Source organism: Dunckerocampus dactyliophorus, chromosome 18 (assembly GCF_027744805.1).
Source record: "Dunckerocampus dactyliophorus isolate RoL2022-P2 chromosome 18, RoL_Ddac_1.1, whole genome shotgun sequence".
NCBI classification, from domain to species: domain Eukaryota; kingdom Metazoa; phylum Chordata; class Actinopteri; order Syngnathiformes; family Syngnathidae; genus Dunckerocampus; species Dunckerocampus dactyliophorus.
In genome coordinates this window covers 13,910,282-13,934,230 of record NC_072836.1, presented here as the reverse complement: position 1 = coordinate 13,934,230, position 23,949 = coordinate 13,910,282, and the positions used below count along the sequence as shown (strand labels likewise).

The 23,949-nt window shown below is 40.0% G+C and overlaps 2 protein-coding genes across 3 annotated transcripts in view; both read left to right on the top strand.

The window, feature by feature from the left end:
• LOC129171043 (retinoic acid receptor alpha-B-like) overlaps positions 1–3,674 on the top strand; it is a 29,054-nt gene extending 25,380 nt beyond the window's left edge. Inside the window, exon 9 of the mRNA XM_054759344.1 lies at positions 684–3,674. Within this exon, the coding sequence (XP_054615319.1) occupies positions 684–910 (227 nt within the window). The 3' untranslated portion in view covers positions 911–3,674. The remainder of the gene's footprint in view (positions 1–683) is intronic.
• Positions 3,675–9,269: 5,595 nt separating this feature from the next.
• tanc2a (tetratricopeptide repeat, ankyrin repeat and coiled-coil containing 2a) overlaps positions 9,270–23,949 on the top strand; it is a 61,125-nt gene continuing 46,445 nt past the window's right edge. The window contains exon 1 of one of the 2 annotated variants that reach the window (XM_054759150.1): positions 9,270–9,540. The gene's annotated coding sequence lies outside the window, so the exon portion shown is untranslated. The remainder of the gene's footprint in view (positions 9,541–23,949) is intronic. The other variant, XM_054759151.1, reaches the window with a different exon arrangement.

Here is a 23,949-nt window from a genome sequence, read left to right as displayed (position 1 = left end):
ATACTACATACATTTAAATGCACCTTCTAAATGACAGTTGTCTAAATGTCAGTTAGCTATTTTTATGCTTGAAAATGCTTAATTTAGGCCAAGAATGCATACAATTTGCTTAAATATGAATATATATTTTTTTACTTATAATAGGCCATATTCAACCACAAAAAACAGCATGAGTATTAATTCATATATTCTTGAAAAGCCGTGAGCGTGAATCCGTGAAATTCGACCCCCAAAGTGGCAAGGGACGACTGTACTTTCTTAAAGGACTAATTTGGCGGCAGGAAGAATGCTTGCTGGTTGGTAGGGGATCAAGTACTTATTTTCCTCCATCAAATGCATGTTATTTTTTTATATTCCGTCTCTCTGTTATCATAAACCTACCGTGAAAATTCTGACGGTTCATATCTTTGTTGGGGGGTAAACGTACATATAAAATCAGTAGAGGACCAAATACTAATTATCCAAGATACTGTATGTGAATTGACTCTAGATGCCCCAATCGAAATCTAATGTTTCTCATCTGATCAGATGATTTTGCTCTGTTTATGAAGAGTTGTTATGCGTTTTGGATCCAGAAGAAATGCTGGCGTAAATAAAACTTCCCCTGTGTGATTTCTGCTGTGGATGGATGAAGTTAGTCAGCGACATGTTGTGAACGCTCGTTCTACACTTTGATCTCTCAGGCGCAGAGCGGGTGATCACACTGAAAATGGAGATTCCTGGTTCCATGCCTCCACTCATCCAGGAGATGCTGGAGAACTCTGAGGGACTAGAGGGGCAGGGTGCTGGAGGAGGAAAAGGGAGAGACAGAGTCGGAGGAGAACAGGAAGAAACGGAGCTGCAAAATTCTCTTCATCTGTACCCAATGTCAGTTCCGTCTCCCAGCCGGAGTCCCCCATCCACCACCTGAAATGCCACTCTTGAAAGTACCTGCACCTTGCACAGCACTGCCTCGTGGCACTGCAAGAGCACCAACAACAGACGGATGTTCATTAACTGTTTGTCAAAAGGATGCTGAATGTGTGAGTTGACTTCAGTGGTGACAGCATTGATTGAACTGTTGGATTATGCCTGCGGATGGGATGTGTGACACTGATATCTTCTTTTTTTGGCTTAAATTATGCTGTTTTTAAAGTGTCTCATTGCCACTGCATAATGATGTGACGCATAAGATGATTTCACTTTGAAGCAAAATGTTGTAAAGTTCATATAGATCATGTCTTTTTATGATTTTTTGGATTTTTTTTTAAACAAAAGGTTAGTAATTCAGTGGAACCCGTTTATGTCGACAGACGATCTGTCGACCAGCTCAACGGCTGACGTCGACGTCAACACACATGGTCGACCGCTTTTGTCGACGTAAAAATGTGAGACCCGAAGGTGTCGTTCCTAATTGGTGTGTTGTAGTATTGTTAACTTCATCGTTGCGACAGCAGCAACGTAACTACAGTCAGACCTCGGGTTTTGTTAGGAATCCCTTCCAAAAAGTCGGATGAAAACCGAAGCAAAAGTAATGTAAATCCAATAAATCACTTCCAGACACCTGAAAATGGGAACAAAAAAAACATTTTCTACAGAATAATTCTAATTTGACCTTCTCAAAACTACACAAAATAAGCGTAATTTCCGGTATGTAAGCTGCTACTTCTTTCTGACTTTTTCAACCCTGCGGCCTATACAGTGATGCGGCTAATTTGTGGTCGCGTTTTGGCCTCGTGACATCTCGTGTGCTTTGGAGTAGTGCACCGCAGTGCTTCGTGCACGCGCCCTCATCATTAGTGATGATAGTCATTTGATACGGAGTAAAATCCAGGCTGGTATTGGCGATACCGATCTGATACTAATGCTTAATACACTTAGCATGTCAGAAATGTATTGATTTATTTAAAACTGCGTATCATTTAGACTACGTCTCAATCATTTTCCACTGCGTTCCTGTCAATGATGTACGTACATTACCTTAAATGACTGAACTATCAACGCATCAATATTTGGATTTGAGAATCGATTTTAGAGCCTAAAGATCTGGTATCTGAGGTATCGATATTTCAGTATCGAGCCGCACGTCACCAGTCATCATTGAGAACCCATGGAGAGGTGCATGTGATGCAGCTTTCAGGTTGAAGGCGATCGATCTAGCAGCTTTGGCTCGGATCTGCCGGTGGATCTTAGCAGCGGTGAGCTTTGTTGGCAGGACAGCACAGGCTCGGGGCGGGGGTGACAATAAAAGACTGAAAGAGACTGGCGGCGTGTGTGCTGAGAGAATTGTGGGGCTGTTTGGTTCAGACACTTGAAGAGGATGACTTTAGTAGTTTTAGTTCCCAGGAGGAGGACGAGGACAGCGATGAATGATGTATTTTCTGGTAGGCTACTTTTTAACTGGTCGTATACACGCACTGGTCAGCGATGTTTGGAATAAAGCATTTATTTAATGAAAAGTTAAAAAAATCTGTGTAGCATCTTTCAGTGTATTGACCATCCCATGTTACGACACGGACACCTGCGGCTTTTAGAGAGGTGCGGCCTATACATGTACAAATCTTTTTCGCAACTTTCGTTGGCCCCATGGCGGGTGGAAAATGCACAGAGCCTTGAATCACGACCGTGTGGGTTGTATTTTTTGGGTGCTCGATTCGGTGGAATGATCCACATGCAAACAGACTAGCTTTTTATGCGCAATATTGTACAATAATCGAGACAATGTATGACATTTCAGCCAAAATGTTTGTCAAAAACCGAGGTTTGTGCACACAGTGACCTCCTCCTGCTCAGTGCAAAGTAAGCTTCAAAATAAAACACGGCAGTATTAACCTGGATTCTATCACAGCAACTAAAAAAAAAAAAGCATTATTTATTTTTCTCATTAGCCACCGGAAGGGAAATTACAGCAGCAGCTCTGAGTATGAAATACCATGTGAGAATGCAAAAATCAAGTGAAGAAATACGCACAAATGGAGGAAAAACACATCAACAAACTGCCGTAGCCATTATTCTTATGTCTGTGGCCGCAGTCACAAGTAAATATGCAAGCAATGGCTGGTTTTGGTTTCCGTTCTATCGAAAACCGCTGATGGAGACGTGAATCAGCCAGTCCAAAAGATGTCGACGTGAACCGTTTCCACTGTATTTTGCTGCACCTGTCTGTGTGACCTCTCTGTAAGCTTAACATGGGCAAACGTGGACCCATTTGATGAAGGATTATGGGGGTAGTCTATATATAGATGATAACCCTCTTATGCATTTTTCTGTGATGAAAAGCCATGTGTGTTATGCAAAATCCATATGTGTATACTGTATGTAATAGCTGATGTGGACAGACTGACAATAGAAGATATTTTCCTAAATGTACATGTATGTATGTTTTATCTCCCTCAAGCAACACCGCCAAGAGTTCTTCCTTTATCCTCACCAAGAGCCCCCCCCCCCCGCCCCCCCCCCCCCCACACACACACACACATACATGAATCACATTTCCAGTCTCACTATAATGAAAAAAGTCCGTATATGACTGTTGCATATTTTAGAAACATATACAGATCAGACTGTGATACCACGAGTGCATGTCTTACACGTCTGAAAATGAACTGTATCATAAGAGAATCACACTGCCTCACTTTGCTACTGCCAGGTACAAATCTTTTTCCTTATTAAAGGGGACCTGTGATCTGTGTTTATACAGTAGCTCAATATGTGACTGTTCATGCATGATTCACCTTTTGGAAGAAAAATGTTACTCGTACACTGTCTCTCTTTAAGCCCCAACCCCCATGTAAAAGAATACTTTGATAGGCCGTTTTAAGAAAGCCTGTTTCGGGGCATGTCTCAATACTTAGTAGGGGTTGACTTTTTTTTTTCAAGATCATTGAATGATTTTGTGAGTTTGCCTTTCATTTGTCGATCATGATTGTAAAGAAGATGATTAAGTTCAAACACAGGACAAAGGTTTTAAGCGCACAAAAATATTTTTGTCAACAAACGCATTTACAATGTTGGGAAAATTACAGTTAAAAAAAGTAACAAGTGATGGTTACTAGTTATTTTCCCACACTTAAATGTTTCAGAGCATCAACAAATGTATGTAACAGTCACTGACAACACAACTGAACACAAAATGCAGTTTTTGAATGAAACTTTTTATTACCACGGGAGAAAAAAAAATCCAAACCTGCATGCCCCTGTGTGAAAAAGTGATTGCCCCCTAAACCTAATAAGTGGTTGGGCCACCCTTAGCAGCAACAACTGCTATCAAGCGTTTGTGATAACTTGCAATGAGTCTCTTACAGCGCTGTGGAGGAATTTTGGCTCACTCATCTTTGCAGAATTGTTGTAATTCAGCCACACTGGAGGGTTTTCCAGCATGAAGCGCCTTTGTAAGGTCATGCCAATAGGATTCAGGTCAGGACTTTGACTAGGCCACTCCAAAGTCTTCATTTTGTTTTTCTTCAGCCATTCAGAGGTGGACTTGCTGGTGTGTTTTGGATCATTGTCCTGCTGCAGAACCCAAGTTGGTTTCAGCTTGAGGTCACGGACAGATCGACAGACATTCTCTTTCAGGATTTTCATGGTTCCATTTATCACACAGCAAGTCTTCCAGGTCCCGAAGCAGCAAAACTGCCTCAGACCATCACACTACCACCACCATATTTTACTGTTCTTTTGATGTTCTTTTTCTGATGTGCAGTGTTACTTTTACGCCAGATGTAATGGGACACACACCTTCCAAAAAGTTCAACTTTTGACCACAGAGTATTTTCCCAAAGGTCTTGGGGGTCAAGATATTTTTGGGCAAAATTGAGACGAATGTTGTTTTTGTTCAGCAGTGGTTTTTGTCATGTAACTCTGCCATGCAGGCTGTTTTTACCCAGTGTCCTTTTTATGGTGGAGTCATGAACACTGACCTTAACGGAGGCAAGGGAGGCCTGCAGTTCTTTGGATGTTGTTGTGGGATCTTTTGTGATCTCTTGGATGAGTAGTCGCTGCGCTTTTGCGGTCATTTTGGTTGGCCGGCCACTCCTGAAAAGGTTCACCACTGTTCCATGGTTTTGCCATTTGTGGATAATGGCTCTCACTGTGGTTCGCTGGAGTCCCAAATGGCTTCATATCCTATTCCAGACTGATAGATCTCAATTACTTTTTTTTTCTGGGGGGGGGCAACAGGGGCACTTTTTCACACGGAGTCATGTAGGTTTGGATTTTTTTTCTTAATAAAAAGTTTCATTTAAAAATTGCATTTTGTGTTCAGTAGTGTTGTCCTTGACTAATATTTAAATGTGTTTGTTGATCTGAAACTTAAGTGTGCAAAACAAAAGTGTGGCAAAAAAAATATGAAATCGGGAAGGGGGCAAACACTTTTTCACACTAAGTGAATTAGTGAATGTAGTTAGTTACAATGGAAAGTGGTTATTGCATTACTATTTAGAAAAACCTTCAAATATGTCAATGAATTCTGATTTAACTTCGTAGTGGCAATGTGCTGCTGCTGACGTATCATGAGGTTTCAGGCTGAGGGCTGAGCTTGTGGCTTGCAATTCTCTATCAAAACGTTAGGGGGCAGTGCTTTCCTCAGAGTGAGTGACCACAACTCTTGTTGACTAGCTATTTAGCTTCCTGTGTTGAAGTAGTGAGCTATGGTAGTGACTGAAAGGACATCCGGGTTGTTGATATCGATGTCAAGCCAGAATGTGTCACTGCTGATAACAATGACAGTGTTGTAATGTTTGAAATGGTAATTAATTAGAATAGACTGCTGATTTATAAACATACAACAGACAATATATAAACATAATAATATGAGACAATATAAGAATAAATGTCATCTGAAAATATCACACCGGGATTGATCCAATACTGATATCAATCTTGGTATTGATACTAATATTGATATTTGGATTTATCAGCCCACCTCTACTGAGTGGGTGAGCTGTGCTAAGAGTAAATGACTAAAAGACTGATAATTTAATGATAACACGAAATTAGGAGGAAAATTCCTTCTTTTTGGTTGTAGTAGTTTCCCTTTAATGCAAGGGCGTTAAAAATTTTGCAAAGGATGTAAGGGCCACTTTGATATTTTGTAAAGTGGATATGCTAAGATTTAAAGCTGCATCTCAGCTTTGTGATGTAGGTGAAAAAGCGTATTATTAGGATGAGGTTTTTTAAAATGTTCCAAATATTTAAACTTTCTTCTCAAATAATCTTCTTAAATTTTCCTCTGGTAATAATTGACTTTATTCCCATAATATTTTTACTATACTCCCATAAAAATTGTACTTAAAAAAATAATAAATAACAAATATTTGAACTTTATGCCACTAGTTTTTGCTTCTAAAATTTCTAAATTCTAAAATTAAAAAAAAAGTAAAATTGCAACTTTTCTTGTTAAATTACAACTTTTTTTTCTTAATATTTTGACTTTATTCTTGTAAAATTTCTGCTTTTGTTTTTTAGTTTCCAATAAAACGGCCAATAAAAAAAATGGCTGTGGCCCGCAAATGGCCCCCCGGCCACACTTTGAACACCCCTGATTTAATGTATTTTGTAGTTAGACTGAGAAAGGACACTATATAAACACAGGGAGTTCAGTCAAATATGAAACATGCATATGTGGACATTTTTTTTTAGTGGTCACTGTAAAAGGCTATATTATGCATTACCTCAAACAATTTACAAATATTACACATCCCTAATCTGCCATTCCATGATGAGTTTTACTTACGCATGTGCTGTTACCTGCAAGTACAAAATAAAATAATGAAAAGAAGCTTGCCCGGTGGAAGCCGTTGATGTTGACGCTCCTTGGACTTGGACTGGCCGACGGATGTCGACATAACTGAAATCAAATTTATCTACAAATATAACACCATGAAGTAGTTACAGTTTTCACATTTGGCACTGAACGATGTGTGTTGCATGTGCGTGCATGCATTACAATCTCCCTACAATGCGTAACCTCCACACTCTCTCACTTCCTCCTTCCTGTCGTGTGTGATTTTTTTCCATCTGCATGATCCCTGCTGAGCTCTGATCAAATGCACTTCTACCGCCTTGTGGCTGTTTTCATGGCTGTAAATTGCTCTAAAAGTGAAATGCATTAGTGGAGAGTTGCATCATCACCTCTTTTTGCCTCTCGTGCAAAAAAACCCGTAAAAGACTTATAAATACGTTGTTGGGATCGGGCGTTCGGGTTTGGTATTGAATGATTTGATAAAACAATTAAATAGGCGCTGATGTGGTAAAATCATGGTTAATACTGCTTTGCCTTTATTTTTAAGGTTAATTATACTGAACAGGAAGTCACTGTGCACGGTTTAATGCTGTGTAACTGGACAGTGGTTACGTTGCTGTTATCATTTCATGCTGCTGAGTGATAACGAAGTTAACTACACTACTACACGTCATTTTTCATAGAAATGATCCCTTTGGGTCTCAAAAAGCGGTTGACTATGCATGCGGACGTTGACTTAAGCGGGCACTTTTTAGTAATAAGAAGAAAACAATCGGATAGGACTTTGTTGTCGGCTTGTCGTCTTAAGCGGGTTCCTACTGTAAATGACACAAGGACCACAGAGGCAAAGCGGTGGAAAAAACCCCCCAGTTCTGACACGTTTGTTTGCATAGCACAATCCTGACTACTTCAATTGTCATGGAAGGCTTCTGCGACCTTTGGAGCGGTGACATGTTTCATGACATATTCATTGAAATCAGCAGCGAGGAGAAGTGACACAGTCAGACTGTAGAGTGCAGGCTCAGCATGCAAGGAGAAGCTGCAGGGGGAGAAATAGTGCACAGCGGGACAAAAGCAAGGGAAAGAGAGAGGAATGTGACAAGTGTAAGAAAAGAGTGGAGTAAAAAAAAAAAAAAAAGTAGTGTTCAACCTGAAGAAGTTGTTTGCCTTGCAATGAATGGAGCCGGTAAATCAACATTAGCTGGTCTACAGACTGTCATTTCCATGTATGGCTCATCATAACTCAAGTTATTAACATGTCCACTGATCAAATATTTGATGCTTGCTTTAGTCTGTTATGCTTTGACCCACTTTGCTTTTGAGCTGAATCCACTCCACCCTTGAAATCTGCTCATTTAGTATGGTTTACTATATATATATATATATATATATATATGGTTTCTGCCCTTATATGTTTCAGTTCATCAAACAAATTGAAATATTTGTCAATGTCAACACGACTGACCACAAAATGCAGCTTTTAAATGAAACTTTTTATTATTAAGGGAGAAAAAAAATCGATTGTATAAAGTGAAAGAAGTCATTCTAACGAGAGGGGAAAAAATGACGAGAATAATGATGTCATTTTAGCAGCAGGCAGTTGAAATATTTAAAAACAAAACAAAACATTTTTATACAGTATAGTCCAAATATTATGAGAAACAAACCAAACAAAACAAAGCTATAATTATTGTAAAATGACATTGGAGAAAAAGTTATGTTATTATAGGAATAACGTCAAAATAAAATGGGAATAAAGTCACAATGTTACGAAAAGAACATTTGAAAATAAGGGAATTTCCCAAAAAAATAAGGAAAATTCCCCAAAGATCCAAATGTCCATTTTTTGATGATGACGTGACATGATACGGGAAATTTACGGAAAACTATTTAAATGGGAGGGCGATGGGAAAAAAGGACAAAATCCGTGAGATTCTTGGCGAAAACGGGAGGGTTGCCAGGTGTGAGTCTGTCTTGACACCTCCTACTTTGCACATAGTATCGATACCAAGGGTAGTATCAGTAACAGATTGATACCAGTGTCATCAGATTGATCTTTCAGTTATCGTCTTTATTAAAAAAAAAAAGTTTTATATTTATACATTTATATACGTTATATTGTTTACAACCTCAGGGAATAAGTTTTTGGACACAGGGCGGGGGGCAAAAAGTCAAGAGATTTGACAAGAGAATATAATCATGTCATAGTTGTAATACTAGTTTTTGCTTGTGTTTACTTATTTTGACTTTATTTAGTGCAAACAACTGTATGTCATAAAAGGTTACGTTGTCCTTTATTGCTGTATATAGTATTATTACTTCAAATCTTTTTCATATTATAATTCTGATAAACAAATTAAAGACTAACTCAAATCAGTATTACAGATGCAGTGCTGTATTTACTTGGTATCACATCGATACCAACATTTGCAGTATCGCCCACCCCGAACTTCCGCCCACCGCCTCTGTTGTCAGCGGCAGTAGGACACAAAGACCACGCCCCTTCATGAATAATTCATCATCCTCCCTTCACCAGAGGAGGCTCGTACCAGTGAAGCTTCCCAGACGTCAAGCGTACATTTCACCGGTAAAGACATCCGCCGCCATACTCTCTACTATCGCCGTTTTCGTCATCGATAAGGACATGAAAACACCCAGCAATGACTGGGGCGTGGAAACCGGGCTCCAGCAGGTTTTCTGCCGGTGTATTTACAGGCGAACACGCAGCGAGGGCTTGACATCACCCCGACCGTGACCGACCTATTATCTGCCATTAATGACGCCATTTGTATCTAGGCTGAATTGAAACAATTACACAGGTAAGTCTCTTATTTCTATACAGTAATTGTATGCATAATACAGACAACAATACCATCATGGCTCAGGTATATCAGTACTGTTAATAATTATCCTAGAAAATCAAGGGGAGGATTAATATGTGAACCATTGTGAATACTGAATAAACATTGTGCTTTTTAATTAACTGTATTCAGTTTCCCTTTGAATGAAAAGCGCACAGACAGTTTGCAGTTACAATTATAGAATCATAACCAAATTAATGGTAACTCCTAATTAAAGCAGTGCATGTGTGTGTGTGTGTGTGTGTGTGTGTGTGTGTGTGTGTGTGTGTCATTGTATGTGGAAATTACTTTTCACTGTTCAAGCCAAGCTGGTGGCTACCAGTTGTTTTGACAGGAAGCAAATCCTTTGTGAGGAAATGACGGGATTATCTCACACCAAATGACAACATACGCCCCTTCCTACATCTATATCACCACATTGGCTCTGAGTATGTTTGTGTGTGTTTTCTATCTATCGTTTCTGTCTATCGTAATCAGTTCTTCCGTCACTCGTTTGTCTACCATTCGCATACATTTTCCTAGCCAATAAGCCACGTGTGCCAACGGAGGGCTGAGACACTGCAGGTTTTCTCTCCAACCAGTTTCTCCGGCAGGTGATTTAATTGATGAGCTCCTTCCCTCAAATTGAAGGTGGTGTCGATCATTAAAATCACCTCCTTTAGTGACCGGTTGGAAAGAAAACCCTCAGTGTCTCGGAGTTTGACACTCCTGCAATATGCCATCAAATCATCGTCATTTGTCCATCTGTCATCCATCCATCCATTCATCCAACCATCACCAATTGCCCAACCGTAGTCCATTCATCAATCTCGTCATGTCTCCATCCATTTCATCTATCCATATTTTTGTCCAGCCAAACATCCATGTAACCATCCATCCGTCAACGTCAATCCGTCATCCATTGACTTATCCGTCCATCAATCAAAGATATCATTTGTCCATCCGTCATCCATTGATCTACCATCTGTCCAAACATCAATCATCATCAGGCCATCCGGGATCCATCCATTCATTCATCCAACCATCCATTCGTAGTCCCATTTATTAATCTTGTCATCTCTCTGTTCTTTTTTTGTCCATCTTTCAATCTATCCATATATTCAAGTGTCTACCCATTAACATCCATCCGTCATCCATTAACGTCCATCAAAGACTATCATTTGTCCATACGTCATCCATTTATCTACTACCCATCCGAACATCATCATCTAACCATCCTACATGCAGTCTATCCATCCATCCATCCATCCATCCATCCATCCATCCATCCATCCATCCATCCATCCATCCATCCATCCATCCATCCATCCATCCATCCATCCATCCATCCATCCATCCATCCATCCATCCATCCATCCATCCATTTTGTCTTTCCCATCTCACCCAATTCTATAATCCATCTTTCCATCCATCCATTTACTTATCCAATCAGCCATGAAAACATCGTTTGCCATCCATCCATTCATTCATCCAGCCATCATCAACATCCTTTTTATCTAGCCCTCTATCCATCTATCCATGTATCTGTCCATTATCAACATCCATCTGTCATCCGTTGACTTATCCAGCCGTCCATCCATCATTCGAACATCGTCATTTCTCCCTCTGTCATCCATGGATTTATCTGTTCATCCCTCATTCAAACAGTCATTCATCCATCTGTCATCCATGGACTTAGCCGTCCGTTCATTATTCAAACATCACCATTTGTCCATCCGTCTTGCAGTATATTTATCCATCTCTCCGTCATGCATGGATCCATCTTTCCATCTATTCAATCATCATCCATTCATCTGTCCCACCCTTTATCCATTTATCTACCCATCATCAACTGTCCGGCTATCATCCATTTATATGTTGGTCTGTTTGTCTAGATAGTAAATTAAAAATGTGATTTAGTTTTGCATCATCATGCAGCTGTGCAGTTGCAAAATATATAACCGTGGTCGCTAACCAAATTCCCATGTGGAATATTTGATATACGCCCTGCGAGTAGTGATTTTGTTTCCACACAAGCAGCAATCAGGTGGTCCGTGCGTTTCTGCAAACATGGCTTCTTCCACTACAGTTTGGTGTTGGAGATGTTCTTTTGACATATTTTGTCTCTGCCCACCCCCACCGACTTCTGTTCCTCAACAGTGGCGGTGCAGATGGGTGTAATCCAATGTTAATCTGCCTAACTTTGTAGCCCATAGTCTGGGTTTAGTGCTACTCTGATTAAAATCCCTCCCACCATGTCACTCATTAGTTAATTAGATCACTCGTGTGTGCTAATTAAAGGAGCAAGCACACAGCACTTGAAGCGCCAGACCTTTGCAATATAATGATTTTATTCAGACTGATAGTTGGCCAGTTCACTCCCGCCATAAACCTGATGTAGGGCTGGGGTTCGCTGTATAGCCTCAAATTTATATTGCATAACTATATAAAGTAATGTAGTGTAGTAAGAGTACAATTTCAACCATACTAAAGAAGGGTTATGTCATAAGCCGTTTTGTGATGCTTGCTTTGCAGTGTCAAATCAACTGTACTGTAAATTTATCAACTTTTGAGAAAGCGCTATTATGAAAAATTACTAATAAGCCAATCTTAGCGCTGCACAAACCAGTACAGTGGAACCCACTTGTCTCGGACGGATTGACATCGATGACATAGCCGAAATCAAACTGGCATTTACTTGTGACTTTGCCCAGAGACATAAGCAGAATGGCAGATAATAAAGGATTTTTCAACCTTCGGCCATTTTTTTGGACATTTTTCTCGGTTTATGCATTTTTCTTTTAAATTCTTCTGTTTTCATATGATATTGTTGCGACAGGAGTATTGTGTATGTTTCTGAGCTGTGTTTCAGGGGTTGGACTGTAGGAGCAGTGGTGTTTGCCTCTTATCTCACAATTCTGTTGCATGTCTTGACTACAGTTACAATGAAGCTTTCATACATGTGCAAATCTTTCTTCCGGTGGCTGACAATCCTAATAAAACCAACCAAAAAATGGATGTAGAATCCAGTTTAATACTGCCAGGCTTTTATTTTTGGAGCTTATTTTGCAGTAGTTGTAGTAATTGCTGTTGCTTCACGCTTAACGACAATGAGGAAGTGGACAATACTTAAACTCAATTTTTCAATCCCAGCCATCCACTTTCTATGCCGCTTATCCTAATTAGGGTTGCTGGGTACGCTGGAGCCTGTCCCAGTTGACTTCGGACAAGGGGCAGGGTACACCTTGGACTGGTCGCCAGCCAATCGCAAGTCATAGACAAACAATTTAGAGCCGCCAATTAACCTAACATGCATGTTTTTGGAATGTGGGAGGAAATGGGAGTAGCCTGAGTAAACCCACGAACGCACGGGGGGAACATGCAAACTCCACACAGAGATGCCCAATGGAGATTCGAACCCAGGTCTTCCTGATCTCTTGACTGTGTGGCCAACATGCTAACCACTTGACCACCTTGCGGCCTTGAAAATGTTCCCTTAGTCATCGTCTTAAATTTTATGTCGACAAAAGTGGTCGACCATGTATGTCGATGCCTATTTAAGAACTGATCTGTACTTAGTTTTTTAACGTGTGCACACCTTTTTGGTGTTTTGTTTTGTGTTTCTGTTTTCAGTAGTAGCTGTGCACCTAAATGGGAATTTAAGCAAAAAACAGTGTTGCACGCAAAGTCTGTTTTGCAAGTTGGAAAGAAGATGTTGCGTGATTTAGTGACTCGGGTTTCCAGATGTCAAGAGAGAGTAGAGTGCAGGCTGCTTGACTGTCGTCCTTGATGATATTAACAGCTTTCCATTTTGTCGGGGCTAAGGCCTTATGACACCCTTGTGTGTGCCAAGCATTTTGAAGCTGTCCTTTGACATGTTTACAGCCCTAAACAGTCATGTTGTCATGTGGGAGTTCAACACACCTTGTCAGAAGAGCACATCTGCATAATACATTATACAACTACAAACCCGTACTATATATTAAAACACAAATAACCATAGAAGTATATTGAGTCCACGGTTGTTGTCCTAGCAGTAAATCAGTTCGTGTAAGTAGCACAAAACTACGAAAGAGGTCAGGGTAACTGCAAATTATTTCATTTGCTTAGAGTACTCCTGACCGCAGTTTTCTTTTAATGTCTTATCAGACTTCAATACCGCAAGCGCTTGTTATTCATTCTGAGCATGCAGCATAGCTATCTCTAGCTCAGTGGCTTGGGTAATTTATTTTCCACGATACTTCGAGTCAAGTAAGATCTACCGTGGAACCTGTTTATGTCGACAACCCGTCGAAGTCAACCAACTCCTGGACCACCATGTTCTTCTTATTGCTAAAAAGTGCCCGCTTAAGCTGACGTCGACGTACGTCATACATAAGCAGATGTCCAATCACTGACAATCTTATGTCAACGATCGTGTATGTCGACCTGAATCGGCCTATTTGATGGATGTCGACTTAAACGGGTTAGGAGTATAAAGGTGACTGTGGGGATGTTATTTCATGCCTACAGGGGCTCTAATAATGGTAAAATAAAACAGAAACATTGTGTTTATGATCTAACTACAAAAATATTCCATTTATTAATATTGAATCCTACTTCACAGAAATTCACTTATCATGGTCAGGTCTGGCACCATTTAACCGTGATAAACAGGAGACGACTGTATTTTTAACTTCAGTAGCGTTTGTCATCTTTATCAAAATGCCAGCGCTTTGTTTGGCTCCGTTGTGGGTTGTTTTGTAGGCGCAATCGATAAGAAAAGCAGAGACTTGTGGTGTAACTGTTCAATATCAAAAAACTACAGCATCAACTGCTGATGACATGATAGAAGCCACGGCGCTAGGGAACAGTGACTTCCGGTTCTGGTTTCCACGCTAAAAAAGTATGTTACGAACACAGTCGGACTCATACAGTGGAATAATTACATGACAAGACACGCGCCATATTGTACACTAAACAGGATTTTTGCATACGTTTTCAACTTAAACCAAAATAAATGCTAAACAGGGCGTATGCTAACCAAGGTTCCGCTGTACCCCGCTGCCTTCTGTGCGGGTTACACTGCATAACTGGCCATAGAGCCCCAACAACCAGCCATTGGAGATGTCTAATGCCTGCCCCAAACTCTAATAAATGGGGGGATTACGTAAGGAAGGTGGGTAAAAACCAAGACAACCCCTAACTGGAAAAAACCAAAAGACATCATTTACCTTCTTCATTTAACAAATCAACCTTTGGTTACTCTTATTGGAGTGTTACTGCACATTTGTCTTTCTTTTTTGCTGAGCTTTATAAATGGCACAACAGTGCTTTACTAAAAGGGCCCACTCTTCCGTAGCTACTGGTGTTTTCTATCACGTGTTTCCTGTTGTCATTGCTCAAATGTGTATGTGTGTGTGTGTGTGTGTCTGCTTTTGGAAGGGGGGGATACCCTCGAGGACAACTCCCAGTGTTGTTGTTTACGGTTCACCTCTAACTGTGAGAAACGTAATTACCACTTGGCAACGCTGTGACGAATGCCACCATTACCGAAATCCAACAGCCATTTACCCAAAATGTATTTTGTCAGTGCACAAGTGAATACAAAACATTTGTCCATTTATTATAAGCCTTAGGGTTAGGCCTGTCATGATAATCAGTAAATCAATTAATCACACGAAAATGAGAACAAACTCGATAATTTTTGCCGACCTCCATAATATTGTTGTGCAGACGTGTTTGAGTTCCTCCTCTTTCTCTCTCTCTATACCAAACAGGTCATCGTGCCGAGAAGGGGGGGGAGTATTTACCCGTGGGACCGCTCAATCGTAGCAGAATGACATCACAAACACTAACCCCACTCCCAAACTAAACATGCTGATATGGCAGCCTGAACACCAGCAAAACTTGGCGGAAAAACTCCTCTTAAGGAGTGTGACTAGAAGCTAGCTGGGTTAGCTTAGTTTAGCAGAGCATGCTAGTGCGTCTGTGTGTGTGTGTGTGTGTGTGTGTGTGACTGAGGCTCTACGAGTGTGTTTACATCGTGAGGCCATTTACTAATGTAAGCTAATGTTAATGTAAGCGAGCATTTTACAATGCCTGCAGACGTTGTACAAGTTTTAAGTGAAATAAGGTGAGATGCACGTTTATTCGTGCTCCCAGCTCGTCTTAACCGTCAACAGACATTCTCAACACACACAATACACTTCCGGCCTTCAAAAAAACGCGCCACATCCTGTTTAATTTTGCAAACAAAATAAGAGTGTCATAAAAAATATGTTACATTACAATTGGAATTGCATTGGTGAGTACATCTTCATTAACTACAAGAATGGGCATTACAGTTTGTTGAGGATTTTGTAGAAACGTTTGCAGTGGCTGACATCCCATTGGGAAAGTTAGCCAAGCTACATCTGCTTCTGAATTACTGGGCAAAATTGTCCAATCATCTATTGCATCACGGAAGTGTATATGCAAATGAGCTGATGCCTGCTTTGACGCACAATGTGAGATTCAGAGTATTTCCGGGTGTTTCTCTGTTTTTTTTTGGGGGGGGGACAATATTCAGACAATAACGTGATTGTGATTTTTATTCAGGTGGAATTGTTGCTTAAAGAGATGGAGTCCATTTTATTATGATTGGGTTTTTTTGTGTCTTTTTTGTGTAATTTCTAATGTTTGTTTAATTTATTTTATTTAAAAGCTCTTCACATTCCAATTACAAAATTACACTTGAGAAATTCAAGTTTATTACTTTTGATACAATGTAGTTGCATTATAATGCTATACATTATAATTACATTCATGAAAGAATTGTCTCAAAATGTTGCCAATAATATCGTTTATCTGCAATAATTTGTAGGACCGTTATCGTCCAGCAAAATTTGTTGTGACAGGCCTACTTAGGGGTGTACTCACTTTTGTTGCCAGCTTTTTAGACATCAATAGCTGTTTGATGTTATTTTGACAGTAAATGTATGTTAAACAAGCTGTACGCTGGGTTGTACTCACTTTTGTTGCCAGCTTTTTAGACATCAATAGCTGTTTGATATTATTTTGACAGTAAATGTATGTTAAACAAGCTGTACGCTGATTACGTTCCATTATGTCAAAGCGGCATTTATTCAGTGTTGTGCCATGAAAAGATATTTAAAATATTTTCAGAAATGTGAGTGGTGTACTCTTTTTCGTGAAGTATTGCAACATCCTTTCCTTCACCGAAGTGAAGTGTGTGAAATAAAATACTACACTTTTGTTTTTCATGTAATTCTTGTGAGGAGCAAGCTGAGATATACTACTTTTGTATGTTGTCCACATCATTTGCATACATTACTTTTGTATGTCAGATGGTAGCATTAAATCATTGTTCAGCAGTAATTGGGTTGTCCATCTGTGCTGTCTAAGGAAGTGGGCCACTTTTATTTTGTAGATATGCAAGAGCACATACTTTAACAAAGCTAGCGCTGACACCAGTTTCTAATACTGTTTTGTCAAAGTTCAGACTCTGTAGATTACATTTGATATTTGATGATTTGAGCCTGTATATATATGCATGTGCAAGGACAGCACTAGCTTTTTCATGACAGACGGAGCTGCTTATACTGTTGTAGGACAGATAGTTAGCTTTGTTGAGGGATGTTGCATAGGCAAAGAAGCCATTAAACTGTGGTGATAATCTGAATTTATTTTCATTGTTGGACACACATTGTAACCCCACCATGTGCCTCACACGTGTTCTGTATGTGCAACAAGTTCAATGCAGGACTTCCATTACGGCCACAATGTTCCTCTGTACAGATGTGTGGAAAATCCAATATTTTGACCAACCATGGATGCAAAAAATAGCATCTAATATATTAAGGCTGGGTTTTTTCTGCATCATCATTAGCATATGAACAAGGTGGGGGAGTCAGCCAAAGCTGCTTGAGCCCACCCTTTCTTTTGCTATCAAGGATATAGGAGGTCAGATGGAGCAGTAACTGACGGCAGATGGTGCGCGCGTGTGTATGTGTGTGTTTCTCCGTGCATGCACATGTGTGTGCGTGATTCACATGAATGAGCTGCCAGTGCTGAGTCATGTTTTCTTGCTACAGACTGCCACGAGTGACTCAGGGATCAGACATGAAATCAGTTTCTTCTTTCACGCATTTCCCGATAACTACCAGAACCACAACAGGATGTGACCGGAGGGGGCAGAGATCTTTGCTTTTTATCAAGATGATTGGGAATTCAGTGCTCATGATACAGAAGCAGGAAGCCGAATGTCAATAACACCATTTGCCAGGGGCTCTGAAGCCTCTGCAGTGGTGTTAAAGGGATAGTTTTGATTTTTTGACATAAGTTGTATGACATCACCATCAGCAGTGTAGTCCATTAACAGCTCCTTACCCCCCACTTGGTCTTCTAAGTCCAGTTCTGGTCGGATTTTGGTGATGAAGAACGTAGTTACTTAGTTACTGGGGACATTTAAGTAAAGAGTTTGGCTTCTCAAAACAATATGCGTTCAAAAGGGTAATTAATACATTTCCATCACCAAAATGCCTTCTAAAAAAAAAAAGCAGACCTCACAAAACACTCAGCGTTATGGACAGTATGTATCCCGCCGAATCCGTGCGCACTGTGCATTCATGTTTATGGGATGAGGACATTCGCATGTTCTTCCACTGTGGAACGGATACATAAAGAAGATGGCCGCCGCGCTCTGTCGCGGAAGAAGAGTGGTATTATCGTGAGTGTGTTTGCACAGGCGTTTTGTGAGGTCCGATTTTTTTTTTGAGAAAGCATTTTTGTGATGCAAATGTGTTGCTCTTTTGAACGCACATTGTTTGGAGAAGACAAACTTTTTACGGAAATGTCCCCGGCAGCTAAGCGGAACTGCGTTCTTTGTCACCAAAATCCGACCAGAGCTGGACTTAGGAGATCAAGTGTGGGGGGTAAGTCGCTGTTATTGGACTACACGCTGTTGGGGATGTCATACAACGTCATGTCAAAAAATCTAAACTATCCCTTTAAATGGAGCTAAATAGATATACTGCATGAGTTGACGATATCAATGAATACATAGTACCAGTGTTGGGCAAATTGTAACAGAATTACTCTTTCATAAATGTAGTTTAGTTAAGAGGGAACATATTTACTGTTTTTTTGAAAAAACTTCAAATATGTAAACAAATTTGAATTTAGGTTTGTAGGAGATGTTTTCATAAGAATAAGCAATTCTCTAACAAAACTCTAGGGGCAGTGTTTTCCTGAGAGTGAACAACCGCAACTTGTTGCCTCGCTGTTTAGCTTCCCTTATACTAATAGTGAGCTGTGACGACGGAAGCGACACCCAGATTGTTGGTGTATATATCGGTGCACATTTCGCTGTCGATAACGGTAACAACTTTTTGAAGTGGCATATACGAACGGGGCCCGGGTCGCATTTGAAAAAACATGAATTGTACCGCTCGCACTGCCATGGAAAAATCAGGTACAGGCCACATATGAGCAAAAAAATTGTAATTGACTTGGAGTGTGAATGTTTAACGCTGTTACTCTTGTTTAAGCTGGCCTCGATTATGTCGACCAACTCAAGTGCTGGTCTACTACATATTATTCTTGATACTAAAATGTGCGGGCCGCACGGTGGTCTAGTGGTTAGCATGTTGGCCACACAGTCACAGTCTGGAGATTGGGAAGACCTGGGTTAGATTCTCCCTTGGCCATTTCTGTGTGGAGTTTGCATGTTCTCCCCGTGTGTGTGTGGGTTTTCTCCGGGTGCTCCGGTTTCCTCCCACATTCCAAAAACATGCATGTTAGGTTAATTGGCGACTGTAAATTGTATGAATGTGAGTGTGAATGGTTGTTTGTCTATATGTGCACTGCGATTGGCTGACGACCAGTCCAGGGTCTACCCACTGATCTAAAAAAAAGACTGGATCGAGCTTCTATTGTTTTATTTTTGAAGCCAATGGAAATTTGTGGCGGCCATCTTGGTGAGACCACTTTGCTGTGAGACAACAGTATGGCAACGCACTGGTAAAACTTCGATTGATCGTATAGCCACCAAAATCAACTGCTAAAGGTTATAACTACTCAGATTTATACGCTTTTGTGTCATTTATCAAGCTAGTAAGATGTATTTTAGCTTCGAGACGGACGAAAAATTGGCTGTGTGGCAGCCTGCAAACATTGTTTACGTACGGAATTTAAAGTCTATCTTTGTCTAATTATTTTCCTACAGTAAACCATTTTTTTTTTTATCTCAGGATAAGGTTAAGGCAGGAAGAAAGCAGAAATTTTGTCACATGTCTTCTACCTTTGCGTGAATCATGTGTGGTATCAGAATTAATGTAACTTGGTAGTTGTGGTAGCTTTTAAAAAAGCTGTTTTTTGGTACAAAAAGACATTAGATAAGTGCAAATACTCAAAGCCTACTGTAAAAAACTGCATAGAAATAATTTTATCATTGATTGCTAGGCTAGGCACCAAAAAAAGGCCTAGTTGTTACAGGAAGGTGTAACTAGAAAATTCTTGCAAAACCACCCATCAAAGTTCATACTTTAACTTTTGGTTACATTTCGAGAACTTTTCAAAGCAAAGCCGTTCAAGTAGTGGCACATATATCAGGTCAAAAAAAGGTGCCAAGTAAAAGTACTTACGAGTGGAAGGTTCTTGGGAAGTGCTTTTTAAGTTGTGTTTCCTCATCCTCGCTTCCTTCACTGGCACTCCTGATGTTTTTGATGATTTTTCACTAATTCTGCGTTCGTATACCAGCACAATCACAAAGCTGTGGCGCGTAAGGTGGTCTCACCAAGATGGCGGCGATCGAAAAAATCTGGCTTCAAATTTTGGCGCGTGAAAACAATAGGTTGCTCGATCCAGTCTTTTTTTTAGATCAGTGGGTCTACCCTGCCTGTCGCCCGAAGTCAGCTGGGATCGGCTCCAGCATACCCCCGCGACCCTAATGAGGATGGATGGATGGACTAAAATGTGCCCGCTTAAGACGATGTTGACATACATAGTTGACTGCTTTTGTCCATTTTGAGAACCAAAGGAGGCATTTCTATGAAAAATTGGTCCATTTATGTTAAGTGTTCGCTTGCTTGTTTTTGCAAAATCGTTGTTAAAATTGTTAAAATCTATAAAAACAACAGGAAAACAACATGGCTCGTTTTGATTACAGTTGACTTTAGACAGCCAATCCAAAGGATGTCCATTTAAACGCATTTTCTGTGGTAGAACATTCTCAAGATAAATAATTTTCTTGTCATTTTGCATTAATTTAGGTAATTTATATTGCACAGAACATGTCTCATTTAGCCAGACACGTGGTGCCTTGCTCTATTTTCCAGGCCACTGTCAAATTTATCTTCAGTGTATTTATTAAGCATTTTCTTTCATGTGTTGGCATAATAATATATGCGCTGCTATTCAGTAATCTGTCTTTTTTTTATTATTATGCATGGATGTGGGGGTGGATGCAGCTTTTAGTTTTTACACTTAGGCCTATCTTTCCTGCATGCTTGTGTCATTGAGGATTAGCACACTGACACACATTACGCACACGCAAGGATAAGCGAGCTACTGCATATTATATCTAAGAAATAAGATTGCAACTAGTTGCTGCAAATGAAGGTTTTGTGGGGCAGCTCTCAGACAGGGATTATGTCTATTCCCAGACTAGCCATGCAGATAGATGTAGTTGCTTTATTGGATCTGAACCCAGGCTGCTTTGTCTGCAGCCTTTTTTGTTTTTTTTCAACTGTTCTTCAAGCTTTTGGCGACTATTGTTCTGTATTTAAGAAAGCACCTTATTTATTTTGAATTAATCTGATTCACTATATCAAGGTGGTTAAGATCAAAGCCCAAAACAGTGCCGTCCTAAGACGCAGTTTTTAACCAAACGCCTTCAAACACTGACAAATGACTGTTAAATGCTGTAACAACAGTTCAATAAATACTGTGGGGGAAGTCATTATTTCATCCCCTGCTGATTTTCAGGTTCACCCCTCTGCAAATACATGAACAGAATTTTTATGATAGGTTTCTTTTAACAGAACAAGACTGCAGTGACCCCTTCTTCTCGTGGGGTTTACGTTCTGGGACCGCAAGTAACCATGAGTAATTGATATGCCCGTATAAATATTCATTTTCCCCCACCTGCTATCTTGACGTTGACATTCTGCTCCACTTTGATCAACATTTGCAATAAACACACACTTATGAAACACATTTTAAATGTTAAAATGTTAGGTACTCACCACTAATGATTCATAATGTAAGATGAGTTCCAGAACCGCTGAACAAAGTGCAAAATCTTAACACTTGACGAAAAAACATTAGTGAAGCATAAAGACGTAAGCATGTAAAAATTGTGGGCTTTTTTAAACAGGGGTTTATGTATGCTGTACAGTTTTCCTGCATTATCACATATTTATAAATTATTAGAGAAACTATGTACTATAATAGTAAACAGGATTATGAAAGGAATATTCTTCGAGCAAAATATGTGTACTGACTATTGAAACATGGTCTTGATTTGAATTAGAAGTAGATTAATCAGATTATTTCCTTCTGTCTAATCATATCTACGCATTTTGGCACTGTGCCACAGTTTGGTTTGCTAGTAGGTGCACTCAAATACAAGCAATAAACTTTACTGGGCGGCCACAAATGATCCAGATTCTCAAGCTACAATTGGCAGCTTGTAGGCAGGAACAAAGAACACACTGAACAATAAACTGTCAGACTGTAGGCAAATAAATATCATCCGAAAACACAGAAAGTACATGGCAGGGCTAGCAAGGGCAATGAAAACTGGCATACGGGTAATTGTGAGGATAATAAAACACAGATTATAACAATGGTTAAAACCAACAGTCCATGTGGGACTGGTAACAGGTTCTATATTGTGGTTTGTTTCTGTATTGAAAAATAAGTGATAATAAAGCACTGTGAGAGAACCTCAGGCACTAGCAGATGGATCCAGAAGCTTCAACAAAGAATAATGAATCAGCAGATGGGTCAACAATGTTCAACTGGGAAGGAACCCCTAAAACCCTGTTGACCTAAACCCATCAAGCCATTGTTTACAGTACCTCAAACAAATCATAATTATCACTGAGGCTTATCTTTTAGTAGTAATAATAGTCCTGTTAACGCAGACCCTGATCATCAGTAATGCAATCATCATTCTATTACTGTTATTGTTTCCGTTCTTGCTCTACACATTGTTTTCTCATCCTTCCCCCGATCGCCCTATCCTGTTTTCTCTATCTACCCTCTGTCCATTTACTCTGTCTCGCTATTTCAACCAAACCAGTTGAGGCAGATCGTACCCCAACTCTGTCTCTTCTGGAGCATCTGTCGCCCAAGTGACTAGGTTCCATTTATTTTGTTAAATGTGCAAGGAGAGTTGTTTTAGAAGTGCTCCATGTGTAAAGTGCCTTGAGATGACATCCGATGACATATTGGGGCGGCATTCCTCAGGTGGTAGAGCGGTCATCACCCAACCTGAAGGTTGTGGGTTCGCTCCTCGGTCCTCCCGTGATCATGTCGAAGTATCCTAACTGAACCCCCAGTTGCTCCTGATGCTGTGTCATCAGTAGGTAAATGTGCTGCAGTTTAAAGGGCTTTGAGTGCCCTGGAGGTGGAAAAGCGCTCTACAAGTGAAAGACTATTTACCATCTGCTGTGAATTCGCGCTGTATTTTGTTTTGTACCCATGTATTTTATCCATGTCATGTTTATTTTTACATCCCTGCAACATTCCATTGTATGTTACCATGTCTGTAACCATGGTTTTGTTGAGCAGTATGCGTTTAAAATGAATTATGACACTTTTGGGGGCACCACTAGGGGACGCCAATTATTAGATTTTGTACTTGGACCAGTCCAGGGTGTACTTTGCCTCTCAACGAAAGTCAGCTCACTCTCGACCCCAATGACAAGTGGTATAGAAATGGATGGATAGGTGAATGCATGTAATTTTGTTTATATCATCTCAAGGCACCACCCTGAAAAGGGAATAGCCAATTTACTGATTGTCCTATTATCTTACTGTCCCTTAAACTTTATACCACATGGAATTAATATGATTAATACCTAAATTATTAACAATAACCACAATTACCAATAGAATAATAAGTGAAAGTGAAGGACTTGGGAGGTCTTTTTCACACGCCAAAAAGAATGTTCACATTCTTGCACATAATTCGGTGTCGACTTTATGCTGTTATCTCTACATAGATTTGACTTTTGTTAGAAAAGTAACTTTTATTTGAGAGAGTATCATAAAGTAAATAAAAACAAGTGACAAATCTAGATCTTGAGTTAAAGCTCTGAAAATATGGCAAAGAAAAATTGACCTTCAGTCCTTACCGTGCCATTGTTGTATCGCTACCAAGACTACAAATCCCATCAG